The sequence below is a fragment of the Pterocles gutturalis genome, unplaced genomic scaffold (genome assembly GCF_000699245.1).
Source record: "Pterocles gutturalis isolate BGI_N339 unplaced genomic scaffold, ASM69924v1 scaffold30370, whole genome shotgun sequence".
NCBI classification, from domain to species: Eukaryota; Metazoa; Chordata; class Aves; order Pterocliformes; family Pteroclidae; genus Pterocles; species Pterocles gutturalis.
The window spans coordinates 16,182-34,224 of NW_010141812.1; the positions used below are offsets into that span (position 1 = coordinate 16,182).

General features: G+C 44.6%; 1 protein-coding gene across 1 annotated transcript in view; it reads right to left on the reverse strand.

Moving 5' to 3' along the window:
• Positions 1-459: 459 nt before the first annotated feature.
• Positions 460-18,043, reverse strand: part of HORMAD2 (HORMA domain containing 2) — a 22,215-nt gene continuing 4,631 nt past the window's right edge. Inside the window, exons 5-12 of the mRNA XM_010084160.1 lie at positions 17,730-17,750; positions 17,009-17,035; positions 15,549-15,616; positions 12,542-12,693; positions 11,728-11,981; positions 10,810-10,918; positions 9,666-9,727; positions 460-564 (exon numbers count right to left, since the gene is read on the reverse strand). Coding sequence (XP_010082462.1) covers positions 460-564; positions 9,666-9,727; positions 10,810-10,918; positions 11,728-11,981; positions 12,542-12,693; positions 15,549-15,616; positions 17,009-17,035; positions 17,730-17,750 — 798 coding nt within the window. The remainder of the gene's footprint in view (positions 565-9,665; positions 9,728-10,809; positions 10,919-11,727; positions 11,982-12,541; positions 12,694-15,548; positions 15,617-17,008; positions 17,036-17,729; positions 17,751-18,043) is intronic.

Below are 18,043 nucleotides of genomic sequence, written 5' to 3' on the forward strand. Positions count from 1 at the left end.
TGGTCCGGAAACAGCAGAGAGGATGAAGTTAAGCCCAATCTAGTGAACCATGAGACTTTTTTCTTGCTGGCATTGATACCTCAGAGTGTTCATCTTGAAATACTGCCGTTACATCTTGGTGACGTACTGGCAAAGGACAGTCCAGCCACAGAGGAGGAAATTTAGTTGGGGGGGGAGCAGGATGGAGGGGGTGATGGAGAGAAAGAAGCACACAGACACCATGCACATGGAATCATAAACCGTCAACTTTAGAACATCAAACAAGTGCTGTTGGTTGACATTGTCATGACAATCACGGTGCTTGCTGTTGCTCTGCAATCCAAAGCCCGCACTAGATGAACATGCAGAAATACACGCGGCATGTGGAAGAGTTAAACATTGGAAGGAGTAAAGGTCTTACTAGTCAGATGACAATGCAAACTCACACCTTCCAAAATGTATTGTGTGTCAGAATGAACATCATTTCCTGCCTTCCAAAAGCAGCTTCTCTGGTTCACTGACCTTCCTTCTCTTCTTGGGTCCTGTTACCTCTTCCTGGCTAAACGCAAGGTTCAGGCAGCTTATCTGTAAGAACCATCAGAAACAGTGATCATTCTCATGGTACAGGTCTCTGCTAGATGAGTCAAGAAATACAACTTCCAAAACTACAATGTGTTTTCCTGGATCCTCTTGGGTTTGTTCACTGTGATCCTGTTGTCCAGGAAAGCAACTAGGTAAGGAATGAAAATTAGAATACTGGATGGAACTGCGACTGTAAGACTTGCGAAAGCAACAGGTTCAGCTTCAGGGACAGAGAATGGTTTTGGTGGCACAAGGAACAATGACAGAAAATACCATGAGCAAGGAGACCTTTAAGAAATGTAATAGCTTATAGGGCACAGCCTTTTCCACCAACATCAGATAATCATAAAAGTATGCCAAAGAAGGGGGCCACGTGCCAAATTTGTGGTCACCAGAAACAGCCTTTCAGGAGGAGACATACAGTACCTCTGTGTGTACATCAGGGAAATTCAAGACGAGTCGATCTCAGACTTCAAAGGTTACCTGTGAGTCTGCGAAAAATAACTGAGGAAAGCAAGCTTTTTTTCCAAGAGGCTTAACTTCCCTCTGTAAAGACACAAACCTCCCTCAAAAATATTCAGGGGGCTACAATCCAAAAGGTTAAAAAACACGGATAAATGTGTGTTAGAATATAAACGAGTCAATGCTACAGGCAAATCAGACAGCCCACAGAGAGAGGGACAGACAGAAATTGGCTGTGCCAAGTGACAAACTCACTTGTTATCACATAACATTTGCATTTTTTACAATAACAATCTGGAGCTGCAGAGAGTACCGTGTGTTGTCGCCCACCCAGAAGGGACAGAGCACACAGTCTGGCAATGTAACCTCTCCTGCTCTCACCGGAACTGAGCTGAAGGGACACACCACAGCACACCGCTTCAACTCTGCCTCCGAAAGAAAGTTCATTTGGATGAAAATAAGGTGAATGAAGAGAGAAAAGAGTACTGAGCTCCTGCTCCAAAACAGCAGTACTTCCCTCCAGTTTTACCATAAAACATGAGGAATCCCATTAGTGAAGCAGGATAAACACAAGGAGTTAATAAAGAGCTATTCCAGAATGCATCCTGGAGACAAGCACAAGGTCTCCAGATTACAAAATGTGGTCACTATAGAATTCCCCACTCACGTCATCAAGGCTTTCTTTCTATCTGACCTTGGTATGAGGCTTCAGTAATCTCTGCATAGCAATGGTCTTTCTAATGTGTGAAATAACTCTGATTATGGATTAACAGCAAAATAGTTTGAAACAACCTCATTTGCCTCTCTATCGTGTTTCAAATTGTTTTTCCTCCCCTCTTCCCTCCTCTTCATTATGAGCAACACAATATTGCTTAATGCAGAAAGTACAATTCCCTTTCCATAAAAACAGAGAAAACGAGAAACTGCCAAAGTGGGACGGGCAGGTTCTCCTTCATCCTGCACACTCAGGCTGACAAAACTTCCAGCGCTGCCCAAGGCGTGTTTGCTCGAGGAGAGAGTGATGAGTGGATCTCTGTGTTACAGCTCCTGACCTGATATCCAGCTGCTCAAACTGGCATTTTAGGCGGTTATTTACTTTCCTCTCCCTGGCATCGTTTTAACCTGTCTGCTTCCTTTTTTTTGAAGTAAAGAGCCCAGAGGGGGAAACGCTGCATCCAAAACCTCTCCAGTGCTGACACAGCTGCAGGGCTTGTACCCTGTCCCGCTGGCCACACAATAAAGCGAAGCGATGATCCCCAGTCTCCCGGCCCCCAGTCACCTGAATAAGGCAGCGCTCCTTCTGTTTTAGCCCAAACCGCATAACGAGAGCATCAGCTAGAACTTGTGCTTTTATTTCCTCTGCTGAGGAATGGATCTTCTGCAGTACAGACTCAGTGAAGTTTTTCACCCCTTGGCTATTCCTTCTAAATTTTCTGCATGGATGGGATACTTCTGAGGTGGGAGAAAGAGCCACAACGAGCAGCTGCTCACACAGAGCCCACTGCAAGTCTCTGACAGCTCTCCTCCCTTCTACCGCAGGCAGCATGACCACCTATGCAAGCCATCAAGTGCCCGAGACAAGCACTATTCATCTATCAAATGAATAAGATGTCAACTGTGTGAGGTATTTCACCAGAGCCAGCATGTCCTGTCCTGCCCCTGCCCAGCTACAAGTTCATGTAGGAACTCCGAGCCAGGAACAGATCCTAAGTCCAACTTCCAGGTCCCGTCCTTAACCAAACACTCAAGCTTCTCCTCCAGATATGTCGCTCTAAATGGGATTAAGTCAGATCCTATATATGTTTATTTGACTTTAACCAGAAAGTAAACTTCTTGAAAGGTGTGGTGAAAAGCAGGAAATCCCTCCCATTGACTAAACATACAATCAAAGCCTCCAGAAGTTGATTAATTCTTTATTTCCCATGTACTGGGATGCTTGACTTAGAATAACTGATGGAAGAGCTTGCGCTGTACGAATGTTGGGTTTTTTTTGTCTTACACAACCATGCCAGGCCCTCGGCTCGCTGATGAGCCAGGTGCTATAAAAGCACACAGTGCAAGGCCCAGACCCTTGCGTGTGTGCCCCGCAAAGGGACCGTGCTGACAACAGGACGGGTGGGACACGTCCAGATCAAGTGGCAAAGGTAGGAACAGACCTGTGACCTCCTGACTCTGAGTCCAAGGTGTAGGTCTGGATCTAGGTCACACTATGAACACACAGTGAGTTTGAATCTCCTGTTTTTACAATACTGTACTACGTGTAAAAAAGTCATATGTTGCCACAGAATTTTTTCTGTAAAAATACAGCTAACTTGTGAATCATACAAGTGTTACTAATTTCTGGCATAAAACTAACAGGACAGCTGCACATTGTCTGGAGAAGATATCAGGCTAAAAATAGATTAGACTTAGATTAAAGCCTTCCCAAGGCAGACTGGTGGATGAAACAGAATGAGCAGACCACAGCTACACTGCTATTCTTAGATAGACAAAATCAGGACCTAGTTTTGTGCTCTGCAATTTTCAATCCCCAGTGTCCCCACGTATTCCGGCCAAAAATTCCCAGCATAAATCGAAGCAAATTTACAGCTCTTCTGACATGTGTTTTGCTTCCCAAGGCATCCTATGTAGAAAAGCTAAAATTGCACAAGAGCATTCGACTGTATCCCTCTTTGTCCCCAGCCTGCCCCGTGCTGGGGTTTGGCACTTGGCAAATTTCATGCCCTCAGAAGAGCTCCCTTTGCCAGGGACACGGAGTATTTAGTTTGGTACCTCGTAACTATCCAGGCAAATTCAGAAGCACATTCATGTCAGAAGAAGTCCAGTTCCATCAAGTGAGTCAGAAGAATAAGGACTGCGATACAAGACTTAACTGCTGAAATAAGGCAAAATGATGCTCAGGTGCCAGGGTGATAAATACTCTCTGCAGGGGATGTCTATCGTCATCTGCAATCAGAGAGAGCCAGTGCCTGATGTGTCCTGTGATTTCAGCTGCCGCTAACATTGACTCGATAGCACAGCAAACACTTGCCACTTGGAAAAATCAAGCCAGTGACTCTTTGAATTGATCCCCTACGACCTGGGGCATCCCCAGTGAATGGCCATTTCTCTCTGGTGGAAGGCAGTAATTCACAGCTGCTCCCTGACAGCTGGCTGCTCCATGCTCTCCAAGCACAGCAAAATCAAGGTACGGCCTCGTGCCCAGTGAGCAGACAAGGGGAAATGGACACAAACTGAAATACAGGAAATTCTATTTAAACATAAGGACAATTTTTTTTTTTACTGTCAGGGCAAGAAAATACTGGCACAAGTTGTCCAGAGAGGTTGTGGAGTCTCCATCCTCAGAAATATTCAACACCTGAATGGACAAAGTCCTGAGAAACCTGCTCCGCTTCACCCTGCTTTGAGCAGGTAGGTTGGACACGATGATCTCCAGCTGCCCGTTCTGACCTCAGTGATTCTGTGAAGGCGGCACAGTGGTTAAACGCTCGATTCAGGGCTCAGCACTGGTCTCATATCAGTTTCCAGTAAAGCGATCGCACTGACATCAGTGGCATTAATCCTGATTTTCATCTGTACAAGTGGAGAAGAATCATGCTGGTTAGCATGAAAGCCAATTTACGCAGGTGGAAGAATGAAAGACACTCACTGTGGTGCTTCTGTGGAAACTTGCCACATTTTTGTCCCCACGAAGCCATGCCAACACATCACTGACTACTACTAGTCCTCCTCCTTTTCCATAGCTCACTGTTAAAATCTCTGACATTTAACGCTATTTCTTTTTTGCAAACTAGAATTCTCACAGGCCTACTCTGTATCTCACATATCTCATAGCATTTAAAGGACTAATGAACAGATTTTGTCAGAGTGTAAAAAAAAATTCTTCAAAAATACCAGATGAAAAAAAACTATCAATCCCTCTCCTTATAACCTCTTCCAGGGCCCTCAATCCCCCTGTACGCTGCTGTGCTGGCCATTCCAACTGCGGGGTCACAATCCAATACGCCTCCCGAAACTGGAAGCCTTCCTCCTGTAAGATCCCAGCGTTGTAACTGAGGAGGCGAAAGGCAACGGACGCTCCTTCTGCCTACGAGGCTGCTACCCAGCTTAGTCCCTCATGGGATATTAGATCTGTCCAACCTTAATTTATGTGGATTTCTCTAGAGGGTCTGGCTGCTAATGTGTACGTTATGATCATACGTAAAGGCAGCCAGCGCGGAAGCTCCACATCCCTGGGGTAGCTGTCAGGGAATTTGAGGGTGCAAGGGTTAAATCTCCCCGGATCTGCGGGGTGATGCGCCTCACCTCTGAATGAGGAGATCAGTAGGAAGCTGCTTCCTGCACGCTAGACAGGGATAACTCATGCAAGGGATGAATGGCCCCAAGATACAGCTGAGGATCTGACGTGAACTGAGAGAAGCCAGGAATTTCCTGACCTCCGTGTCTCACTCCTCCCAACATGGCCTGAGCTCACAGGAAGGAGAGGCAAGCTCATCTCTGAATCTTTCTCTCTTCATTGTTTGGGTCTGTGTAGCCTCAGCTGGTTTGGAGGAGAAAATGTTCTGGGAACTTCTCATCAGATACAGCTCTCTTGATAGACAGTTAGAGATAAACCTTTGGGGTTTTTTTTTGTTTGTTTTTTTGGTTTTTTTTTTTTCTGCAAAAGTTCAAGATAATGACATTGCCACAGAAAAATGCTTTCCTATTGCTCTGCAAATGGCAGGCTTCACCCTCCAACTGCCTTCTGTCATGGCAATTTTAAAAGTGGTTTGCCAAGGGAAAAAAATCAGACAACAAAGGTCTTGATCCCCAAGCTGCTATTCTGCAATTGAGTCCACTTGTGCTGCCCCTTGCTTTCAGACAGAAGCTCTGTACAACACAGAAGCTCAGCAAAGGCAAATGAACTGCCATCAGGATGACCATGGCCCTGGGCACCAACAGGACACTGATCCCTGGCAAACATGGCAGATATCACTCACAATCTGTCATCCATGAAAGACCGTGTTCATGCTGGCTTCCATCGCTGACACGGTCCCTTGGAGAAAGAGGACGCGGCCAGGTAGCCAAGTCTTCTGCATGGGAGCAGCAGCTGGAAGCCAGACAGGCTGTCCTCTGAGGTCTAACCCAGCACTGACCTACAACATTGAGGTATGAATCTCTCCCTAGACGTCTAACTCTCAGACAGCTCCAGTTAAGAGAGCTAATCTGCATGGCAGGAGTATGTCTACAGCAGGCAATGAATCGCAGCGCAGGGACCCCTGAGCTATCATCGACCCAAACCGATTATGTCCACACAAGGTCAAGTGTCAACACGCTTCCTCATGTCCCACAGCGCTCTGGTAGCACAAGTGCAGCCAGTCCAGCAGCATGAGCCCTGTCTGGCGCGAGCTAACGAAGCCAGAAACTTGGGAGGCAGAACCGACTTGTGTTGTGCTGATACGGCCACACCATTTCCAGCTCTGGCGCAGGCTCCCTCAGGGGCGACTCAGGGCTCCCTGAGCGGCTGCTTCCCCGTGCATGAGACTGTGCTCTAAGGACCACCCCAGAACTTCAGCCCACAGCTTCCTGATGGGAGATAAAAGCCTGCAGAGGCGTCCACATAGTCAGATTTTACTCATCTTCTAGTTCTGTTTCATTCCAAACTCATTCCACTGCAACATGCTTGCTTACATGAAGACAAAACTTACCAAAATCAATTTGTAGGACAAGAGCACAAAAGGATTCACAAAAGGACAAAGGAGCATGCTGAAGAATTCAAGCAGTTACCTCAAGTTCAGTGCAGGACCCCACTGTCATCAACAGATTTCTATAAACGATATCAAAGAGCAGCAATTCCTTACTTTACTCAACTCTTCACAGCCCCCAGAATGCCAGTGGAAGGTAGCAAGATGCATAAAGATAACACACTGGGCCAGATCCCTGGCTGATGCAATCAGGAAAACTCTCCTGAAGTCAGCAGAGGTAGGCTAATTGACATGCTGGTGTCTAACTCGGGATGATTAAGTACAGAGATGCTTTGCTGGGAAAGGGCAATCTCTCATTTGATCCTAAGTACCATCAATCATGAGATTGCAGATAACAAGCCAGTTGAGTACATGGAAATGTTTCTCCAATCTGAAAAGCCCTCTGTCAGAGACTCTCCACAGCCACCACTAAAGGCCGCTTACAGTTGGAATTGGACAGGAATAGTTGCTGCTCTTCTGGCAGATCTGCATCCTTTGCCTCTCCCACGTCGATTAGATAAAAATAAGCCCTTAATACCTTCATTCCTGGTTTTCCTGAAGAGCTATAGGTCAGGAAGATAATGACCAAAAAACCCAGTTCCAACAGCATGGTTTTTATTTTCGATAACCAAGGAAACAGAAACAATAAAGCAGCTCAGATGAAGAGTAACAGGCTCATCCACATTTCCAAAAGCAACTTCTGACTGTGGGTACCACAGTTTTGAACCCAGCACTTCTTGAATATCAAATCCTGGTACAGTTATCAAATCCTGGGACACTCTACATTGTTTTAGTTAGTTCAGAAAATCCTGGCCTGAATGGTTAACAGAGAGCACCTTTAAACCCAAGTCCCTGAGGTGCTGCTCAGCTCCTCGCCATCCAGTCTTGCCCGCTCCCTTACGGTAGTGCTGGTACGGGAGCAATCATTCCGTGACCTAGTTCAAGGGGATCTTCTGGTGGAAACCTAACACTCAAAGCCAAGCACTAGCACGGCAAATCTAAGGGCTCATGTCTGCCCCCAAAAAAGCAGACCTCCATGCCCCAGGCTAGGTGGTTACCCAAGGCCCCTCACACACCGAGCGAATTAAACTCTGAAATCCAGGAGAAAACAGGGCACTTTGGAGACCTTTAAAGCAGAGAGCTTCCCTGAACACACCTGACAGCTGGAAAACACTATTACTGGACTGGACTATAGTCTGGAGAGCAACCAGGTGTTTGCATTCACACCCCAGCAGGACTACTTCTACCCATCTCACCTACACTTGACCTTGTTAGATAACACCTAACGCAGACTTCCCAATCCACCCAAGCTCATCCTCATTTTTTAAGACAAACTTCACTCACCAGTTTGGCTTCCTGATTCAAGTGGAATATACAATGGTCATTTGTTTTAACCACTTCCCTCAGAAAAGAAGGGAAAGTCCCTCTACATGGAAAACAGTGTCAGATTTTTATTAGCACTGGCTTTACAATGACGATCTGCACTTTTTTAACTAGTGACTTGACTTCGTTTTTCTCTAAACTGACAGAAATATCAGCCAACTTCTAAGCTATGATGGTTAAAAAAAATAGTATAAAAGAATCCATTAAAAACCCCTCTGCCATGCAGAATTGACCAGGAAGAGGGCTTGGGATTTTTTTTTTTTCCTTTTAAGTCTTTGGAAGCATACAATGGATAAAGTGACTCTTCCATTTTTCAACAACTAATACTGTTTCCACCACCTTCAGACACTCTCACTATTGCTACTGTATTGTAATGAAATTCACATGCTGCAAAAAAGAGGTGTCTGGTGCTCTGCTTAACAATCGTGACAACCTAAAAGAATGTCAGAGCATGAATCAGTGGGACAACCACGGGTTACAAACAGAAAAGGCTCCTGTTTTCACACAGACGACAGAATAAACAATGATCAGAAGGAAACTGGAGGATGTGACACAAAAAAAAAATGTGGTTGAAGTTTGAAAAATACCAGCCTAAGCACAGAAGTTCATTTCTAAGATCCAGAGTCAAGGCAAATACTTCACAGATGCCTTTTGAATGACACGTTAAGTTGTAGTCTCCAGTTGCTGTCTGGGTTAGACACCCTGGGATTCTTTTCAACAGAGGCGGGGAAAATTTTAGTAGCAATTTCCTACTCTCATTAACTTATCCTGTAAAGACTCAATTTATGAACATTCAAGCTCACACCATTTTCAACTAATTTGAATGGGAGGAGGATCGAGTGCCAAGTCTGGTGGTATTCAGAGATTTGCCCTGTCACTGAAAAAACCTCTGCACAAGCCCATGAATTCGAGCTCTGACTCTGACTCAGGGTTTAGCCTGGGCAGTCTTCAGGATGGAATTAATTGCTTATCTAAAATGTCATGTCTGGTCTCCCCTAGTTCTTTGGGTTGCCCCAACAGCCACTGAAAAAGAAATCAGCACCTCCAGGGGATAATTCTTCCTATCCCAGAGAGGTAGCCAAAAAGGGATAGGATCTAGTAAGTACCTGTGACTCACATGTAAAGACAGTCTGGAAGAAAGGAGAGGTGAAGACCATGTGAGGCAGCAGACAAACACACCTTTCAAACCTAAACCAGGGTGGCGATTTCAGGACCTTAATCCAAAACCACACACAGATAAACCAGCCTGGTTTGGACACTGATAAGTCTAGTTTGCACGTGCCATTCACAAGGGCCAAATACAGAGAACAGTACAAAATTCTGTACTGGATGAATGAAATAAGCTGACCATGGAAACTTTCTTCCTTCATGCTTATATCCCTATGCCCTAATAGTTTGTAGCCTCTGTCTTTTTGGTGCTGCACAATAAATCCACTAATGTTAGATAAATCTTGGGCCATCCTCAATGCCTCAGTGTTCTGTGGCAATGAATTCCACCTTGCCTGCCGTGTGTCAGAGCCACTAAAATTTGCTCACCTGCTGAGATGCCCTTGAGCAAGGCATCCTGCCCGTCTCCTTTATTCTTGTCTTCTTTCCACCTACAATCCAAACATCATATCAAAATTAGCTCCAAAGTTAAAACCCTACATTTAATTGAAAAATAAATCCTGAAGCCTGAATAAACAACAGCAGCAAAATCCCAGCAGTCTGATCTGAAATTGTGTATCTCTCAGGTGCCTCCAACACTGACAGTTTATTCCTGGAAACAGAGGTTTCAGAATAAAGTGTCATCTGAACACACAACACATCAACTTGCAGCAGCTCCTATCAAGGAAACTAAAACTCCATTTTAACCCTGTTTCCTAAGAAAACAAAGCTTATGCCTGCATGTGTGTGTGTGTGTATGGGGAAGGAGGGGAGCTGTCCCCTGACTAATAACTATTGACTAATAACTAGTAGACAGTTTTAATAAAATTTGATTGGGGAATCCCAAAACACCTTAGAGTTTCATGAAAACAGGCAACTGGTCAGAGGAGGAAAATCCTGTTAATATCCCCACAGTGGAAAAGGCGGCAGGATGAGTTCACTCCTTATTAGTCATGGGAGAATCTGCAGGAGAAAGACCTGAAACGGTGACTTCATAGGCAGAGAAGCTGCTTTATTCCACGGCCTGGGGATCTCAGGAATGCTATTTACCATTTTGTCACTAGATGGTATTGTTCCACAGGCTATATCCGAGAGGCTCAAAGGTCAGGTACAGCATGGTATAGCAGCAGCTAGGCTGACTGAGGGGACAGAGAGACAGCGTCTGTTCATGTATGTTCGTGTATGTTTTCACATATGGAGGTCATTAGCAAAATCAAACCAACAGCTACAGGAAAAGATCTTTGATGAAAATGTAGATGAGGTAACTTGGTATTGATGAGCTGTGTATTTCTTCCATATCTGAAAAAACCTGCTGAGATAAAGAGGTGGAAAGATATCGATAAAAATTTGAATGTTTCTCTTAACAAACCCAGCATACACAACAGGCCCTTTATTAGAGTTCAACCTGATCGGACACAAAATTCATCCTGACAGACTCTGTTCATCCCTTTCAAAGTAAGTGAGAAAACCTAAAAATTTCACTAGGATACAGTCATGAGCACAAGCTCCTTCAGTTTTGAAACTGTGTGTTTACCTCTATCTTGAAGGTTCAGAGAAGATGCGTCCGCTTTCCAGCCTGGATGGGTGTCGCTTTTGTCCTCTCCACGCTGACTTGAATCTAGTCTGATGGGGAGAGGATGATTCTGCAAAGCAAATGTTTTGTCTTAATAGCATAACTTAAAAAATGTGCCCAGGTGGTAAATCCATAAACCCATGAGATTTTCACAGCTCCTCAGTGTTCAGGCCCTCTTTCTCCCAAGCCTACAGGTTTTTCAAGAGAGAAAAATCTAAGAAAATACAGAATTCTAACCTAAAGGGTTTCCTGTCTTCAGGAGTTAGTTACGTTGAGGTTTATTCCCTGGCACTGACCACCTAAAATTAAATCATCACATCTGACCTACCAGTCCAGACTGCCCCTTCTGTCATTTTGGAGAGGCACCACCAGAGGATCATTCATTCCACCCTGCCTTGGTGTCTAAGGAAACCATCTGAATTACCTGCTAAAGATGCACAGAGGGGGCGTAGAAAAATTAGACACAACACACACAGACTTCTAGATGGCTAGGGGTAAGTGGAAGGAATCCCAGCTAACTACACAGTGGAACATGGCTTAGGCCTGAGAAATGCCAAGTGGAAATGCAAACTTCTTTCCAATTTTCTCCACCTTGTGCATGTCTGTGTCTGTGTATGTGTGTGTGTACGGTATGTGTCCTGTCTCTCTGTACAATCACTGCCCTCTTCTGGGAGAACATACCAGACTCAATAAACCAGTGGATATGCTGGAAGGAAATTCACTTTATGTCTACAGACTTCCAGCCTCAGCTTTCAATCCGCTGTAGCACTGCTGCCCAGCACAAGCTGAAACCCTGATTCTGAGAAAATGTCTCTCTTAAGGAGAATTTTGCTAGATAAACATTCCTCCAGCAGGAACCAAACAGAGCTATTTCTATACCTTTGTGCTCCCCTCCTCTTCCTCTTCATCGCAGTCTAACCCTTGATGGGAGATCTCAGTAGGGCCATTCTGCTGGATCAGGTTGCTTTCAACCATCTTCATTCTTTTCTTTTCAGTTGTCACTCTGACTTTCATGAGGTGGAAACCAGTGGAGACTGACCCTACTCGCAGGTTGACAGGATCGCCATCGAACAACAGGTCACCAGGGCTGCCATCTTCCTTAAAGCCTGGCGGCTGGTAATCTTCCGGAGTTACTACACAGGGAGAAAGAACCCATTGATGTCAGAGAAATCGAGTTCCATCTCTCCTTAATCTGATTGATAAAGAACAAGAACACCAGCCTCAAGTAACAACACCAACTACTAAAAATATTCTGGGTTTTTTTTCAGGAAGAAGGGAAAGAACATAAAGGAAAAAATAAGCTGAGCAAATCTTATCAGGGAGCTCAAAGAAACAATTACTTTAGGACACTGAGATACCATTAAGGTGCTCAACTTTCTGGAGCAGAACCTGACAAAAGCATGATGCCTGTTCCTTAAAAAAACAACCTAACTGTGAAGAAGAAGGATGTCTCCTTTTCACACTGCATGGCTGTACTTCTTGCACGGATGTTCAACCCTTTCTTAAAAAGTATCTGCTACCCGTGTATGTCCGAAGGCTTTACTACATTTTACACCGTTTCTCACTGCTAGCAGGTAACAGATTCTACCATTTCACCTTTCTGTGCTTTATTTACTTTACAGGGGCTCAGGATTAGTGCAGAAACTGTTGAAAAGGGAACTTCTCCCCACAGCACACACTGCTCCCCACCTACCATCATTGTAGTAGAGGAGTTTCATGGTCAGGGTAATGTCATTGGGAAGCGGGCCAAGGTTCTGCATTAGCAGGTACAGTTTACGGATCAGATGCCTGCTGGCCTGTTTCACGTCCTCGCTGCTTGCTGCATTCACAAAGTTCGTTTGGTTGCTACAATCGGATAGAAGAATAACAGATTTGTTTTCCTCAGGCATGAATATTCACGATCTAATTACAAATACAGCGCACCCCGCTGACTTGTCTGAAACCACCAGCACAAAGCTACAATGCCTTTATGTAATTTCCAGATCAACAGGGAAGTGAAACAGACTCCAGGGATGGGGTGGCATCAGCAAAACAACAGCTCTGAACTCAGAGGCACGGCATTTACATTTGAACAGACTTTGTAGCTGGGGCAGTGGACCCCATTATACAAATGTCATGACTCACTTGTTTGAACATGATTAAACTGGATCAAAGGACCATAAAACAAGTGCCTTTCACCCGAGCAATTTCAGGAATGAGAGGAATGAGGTGAGAATCCCATATAGGGCCGATTCATCACAGGGGCTATTTTCAAGTCCATTTTGCAGTTTGAAGAGAAGTGAATTGCATGTTATCACTCCAATTCCATGTAAGAAAAACAAGCTCAGAAGCACATTTTTCAAAAGTGACTAAGGGGCATTCCTCTCACCTCCTTCACCCATCCAAATGTCAGCTGGCTAGTCTAAGCAAGTGGTCTAGACTGAGATAAACATGTAACAGAAGTGGGATGAGTCGCCCTCCGGAGGAGTTTGTTTCTCTTGACTACGGAGGTAGATGAGATGAGCAGCTTAGATCAGCCAGCTGATTTGAGATGGCTGAAGATGGACTAGATGAATCACTAAGTGACTAAGGAACCCAAACTTCCTTAACTTTCAATGGAAAAGGAAATATTAAAAAAAAATAAAAGGAGCTCCTCCACTACGTCTTTGGAAGAGGACTGGCAAGTGGATGACACTCTATACGGGCTGGATGGTCCCTAACACAATAATCCCAAATTGCTCCAAACGCACTGAGAAACCCAAGAGAGCAGAGAGAATCCCCAGGCTGCGTATGACTGACCACTGGAAGGAACAGCATCATTAACACTAATTTCCTCTTCCTGTTGAAGCTTCTTGGCTCATTGTGAAAACTGAGCGGCTGTTGAACAGCTTGAATTCCCGAGGTATGCAGGCCAGGGCTGGGTAGGCTCCAAACTGCCAACAGCAAAACTCTGTGCTAAGCACTCCATGCTATTGGATTAAATCTGTACGTTCAGAAATGTACATCCAGTGAGAGGCCAAATCACCTCTTACATATCACCTCTGCAAGTCTGGGGAACAGCGGAATAGAAATGGTAAGGGGAGAGAGTAGAAGCAAAAAAGAGATGAGACTTCCACAGGAATTAACAGGTCAAACACTGGTTCAATATATAATAACATTGTGAATTCGATGCAAGAATGTGGGAAAAGGTAGAAGCTGAGGAACTGAACCTCTGTGAAGGACTGGGGTTCCTGGCAAGGAATTGCCCCAAAATCCATCTAAAATAAGGCAGAGACCATCTAGGAGAAAGTTTCCCTTTCCACTCAGATATCATGATGCAGATCCACAAAACATCTCTCACGGAATGATTAACTCAGATTTTGCAGATGACAATAAACCTTGCAGGTGTACAAAAGCAGTTTTATCAGCTGACAGCGAAGATGACACAATACTCTGATCGATGCCAGAACATCAGTTTACCAACGACTGCAGGTACAAGCATGATCCTGCAACAGCAGCGTCAGTCACTGAGGAAACAAAACAGAGCCCAGCAATCCGCTGTCACGGGCTTTGAAGCCTCAGAGCAGTGACAAGATTTTGACAGAACAGGTATAAACACAACGGCAAGATCACTTTAGCCTCTTCTTGGCCAGTACGGTGACATCAAGGGATGCTGAGTTCCACTTGGGGACTGTTGTTATTTCTAGGAACTAATGACTGATCCGAGTAAGGCTGATTAAAAAACCAATGTACTCAAGAGCTATCTATTATCTTTCAGATCCCAAAGGTCTCCTCTTTCCTCAGTGTAGCGAGGACAACTGACAGCAGCTTCTAAGCAGAGAGTACAGTCCACAGGACACTCCAAACTCACACATAGTTCAGATTTTCCCAACAGAAAATCACTTTGCCACGTACTACAAATGATGTGGATGTGTTTAGAGAAATGGCACACTGCGGGAGCGTTGCAGAGGAGTCTCGTGTGGAACACAGAAGACAGCAGAGCTCTCTTGCTGTACAGGCAGGTTCCAAGGCCCAAAGATCCACCCTTCCCCAATGGCAACTGCAGAAGCAAACTAAAAATGGGTTAACTCTTTTTCTTTGCTTTGGTTATAGCCAACAGCCTTTGATAGTGTTTATTTTAAACTACACAGGATTACAGCCTACTAAACACAGCTTTAAAATATCTAACGGACAGAGCCAAAAAGATGTAAAAAGCTGCTGCTTCCTGCCAAACATTTTGCAGCATCAACTCAGGCATCATAAGCGAAAGTTCTCTTGGGTCACCCACGCAAGACTGCTCAAGCAGAATACACGTATGCAAACAGCCAAGGAAAAAAATCCCAGGTGCAGGATCATGGTGAAAGGGATCAAACCTGCAAGAGCTTCATCTGAAAGCACAAGGGTGTCTTGTGAAAGTGGAAAATCGTGGATTATTAGCTGAGACAGCAGCAAGCTCAACAACGGTGCCAGTTTCTGCATCGCTGCCCTGATTAGGCACCATTTCTATAAATTGTCCTCGATTCAGTTCTGGTGCACTTTAAGTGCCTCGCTGTGCGACGTAACAGCATTTTTACTCACCAGCTCAGCAGTTCATATCCTGTAGGGTGAATATCCCCAACCCTGATGATATTTACAGCTGCTTAGCGACTCAGATGTGCTCTGATCATAAAGTGAAGCTTCTTCTTAATGCTTCAAGAACAGTTTTCACACTGTAATTCTGAGCAATAAAACCAAACCATTACCTGATGATGTCCATCTGAGGCACCTCCTTTTTGTACTTGAATTTGAACTGATACAGTTCAGTCACTGTCTGGAGATTTAACAAGAAAGGGGAAAAGAAGAAATGGGTGTCTCAGTGACAAGTGTAAAGATATGTACCGGACTTAGCAGCATCCTTTCACCACTTTAGGCCAGAGGACAGCATTAATTAAATGTCATGATGACAGCTTTAACTCCGTTATTGCTTGCAAGGGGTTTGGCAAATTTTCTTAACCACCACAGCTTACCTAGTGCTGAAAGAATCACTAAAAAATTACAAACTTCCTGCTTCCTTCTTCCACTTCCTCTGTGGGCCAGACTCCCCAGCCTAAATCCCTAATGAGGCATCGGGGCCATCCAACCATCACAACGTATGTGTGTCCTCCCTCCCCAAAAGGAAAAATGTGAGGCTTCCCGGGTGATGCAGTGTCACAAGGAAGCCTGGCCCAGAGTTCTGCCCAGAGATGAGGGCCTGAAGGACTCCTCCTACTAAGAAATACAAATAATATGGTGTGGGCAACTTTTTGTCTTTCACTGGTCTCGGAGTTTTATGAGGGAAATAAAAAAAACCAAACCTAGATTATTTTCCATTTAAAAAGAAAGGATTTGCTATGATTTTAGAGAATAAAAAAAATTAGGAAGAACAGACTACTTCACCACAAGAGAAAGGCTCTATTGTCATCCAATTCCATGCCTATAATTCACTTTTTGCAGAGGCAATGAGGTCAACTAGCAGAAGCTGAGCTGAGCCCTTAATCCCGAGCCTTCCTTACAAATCCCAGCCTTGGTCTGGACTAAACTCCTGCTCTCTCCCCAGATGCTGAGGTGCGACGCAGCAGAACTGTATCAGGTTGGCAAAGATTCTGCAGCCGTTCTCTGCATTTGCTCTGCGGAGACAGCACGGATGCAGAACCTCAAACCTCACTCATGTATCACGCTACCCAGTCTATCCCCACCTGCTAGATGTAGACAAAAGAGAAACACAACAGAGAACATGGAAAGGATAAGTACTGGCACTATGCAACACATACATCCAGGTTTGAAGTGATTCACAACTTCTGGCCTAAACCTCTCCGCATGGAAAAACCAGCTCTTTTCAACCCTGCTGTTAAAAAGTTGGTTTGTAAAATAATTATTGTGAATTTCCCGTTTCTTCTCTTTGAGAAAAAAAACCAAAAACCAAAATTGCCACCAGGCCTGTGAGGTGCCTGTGAACATCCCTGCCCGAGGCCCTAGACGGGCCCACAGCCTAGTGCCTGGCAGGAGCGTTTGATCACAATCCAGCTCACTGAGCTGTCGTTCTTGAGTGAAGGCAGATGAAGAGAAACAGGGTCACCAAGCAGCTACGGCAGGGTAGGATTTAAGCTTACAAGTCCACTCTGAATACAAATCTACTCACCCATGCCTTCAGTCGCCTCAAAGATTAATTAAGACTCTTTCTTACCTCCGGTTCCTTGGGATTGGTGTAAATCTGTTATAAGAAAGCACAGTGAGCGCATTCTCCCCTTGGATAACTTGAACCAGTGAAAAGTGACTAAACAATGATATTTTCATTTTAGAGCAGAGATTGTACTATCTTTAGCATGGGATCAGCAGCCAGTACTCACCACTTCAAAGACAGGTAGAAGACACTCATCTGTGTAATTGTGGAGGAATGCGGTTATTCCCATTCCATCCTCACAGGCAACGAGCGATGCCTGAGCTGTAACTACTCAGATTATGCACAGAATAGACACATCGCACAGCTCTCGGTGCTTTACAAACGACCAGGGCAAAAGATTTGCTATGTAACCCTAGTGTGTGGTTCCTTCAGTATCAGATTAGTAAGGAGGATTCTTCTGCAGAGGGAAATGGAGAAGACACAGCAGCTTCCCGGGGTGGAGGCAAGAGTTTCAGGGAAGCAATCATATGAAGCACACGAAAGCGCTTCTAGGAGGTTAAGGATGCATGTAAGGCCTCAGAAGTCTGACATACTGAGCAAAATATTCCCACACAGCCTAGGAAGTTCATATTTACCAGATTTAAGAAATACCACCCTTCTGCTAAAAACCACACACATTTTGACTTCCCTTTAAAAAAGGCCCAAATGGGTTGACACAACCTTGACTCCATATCTCTTTCAAACTGGGTGGGGGAAGAAAAATGTCTTGTATTCATTTACTTACTGCAAGCACAGCAATGTGTAACTGAAGAGGGAAAAACAAAACACAAAATCAGAATTTAACCTTAATGGGCAAGGAAAAGAAAGACTTGCCAAAATCTAACTGCCTACATACGGCAAAGGAATAGATACATTCAACAAACTGTGAGTTAAAAATCTTTATGCAGATTCTTCACAGCACGGCATCAGCAACACCTAGTGGCCAATTTGCTTGGCTTTACTTGCAGTTTCCCAAGGAAACAACTCCATGCTCAGACTTCTCTCTTCAGACTCTTCCTAAACAAATCTCCAAAGGCTCTGCCAATTTAAAACTCTTTC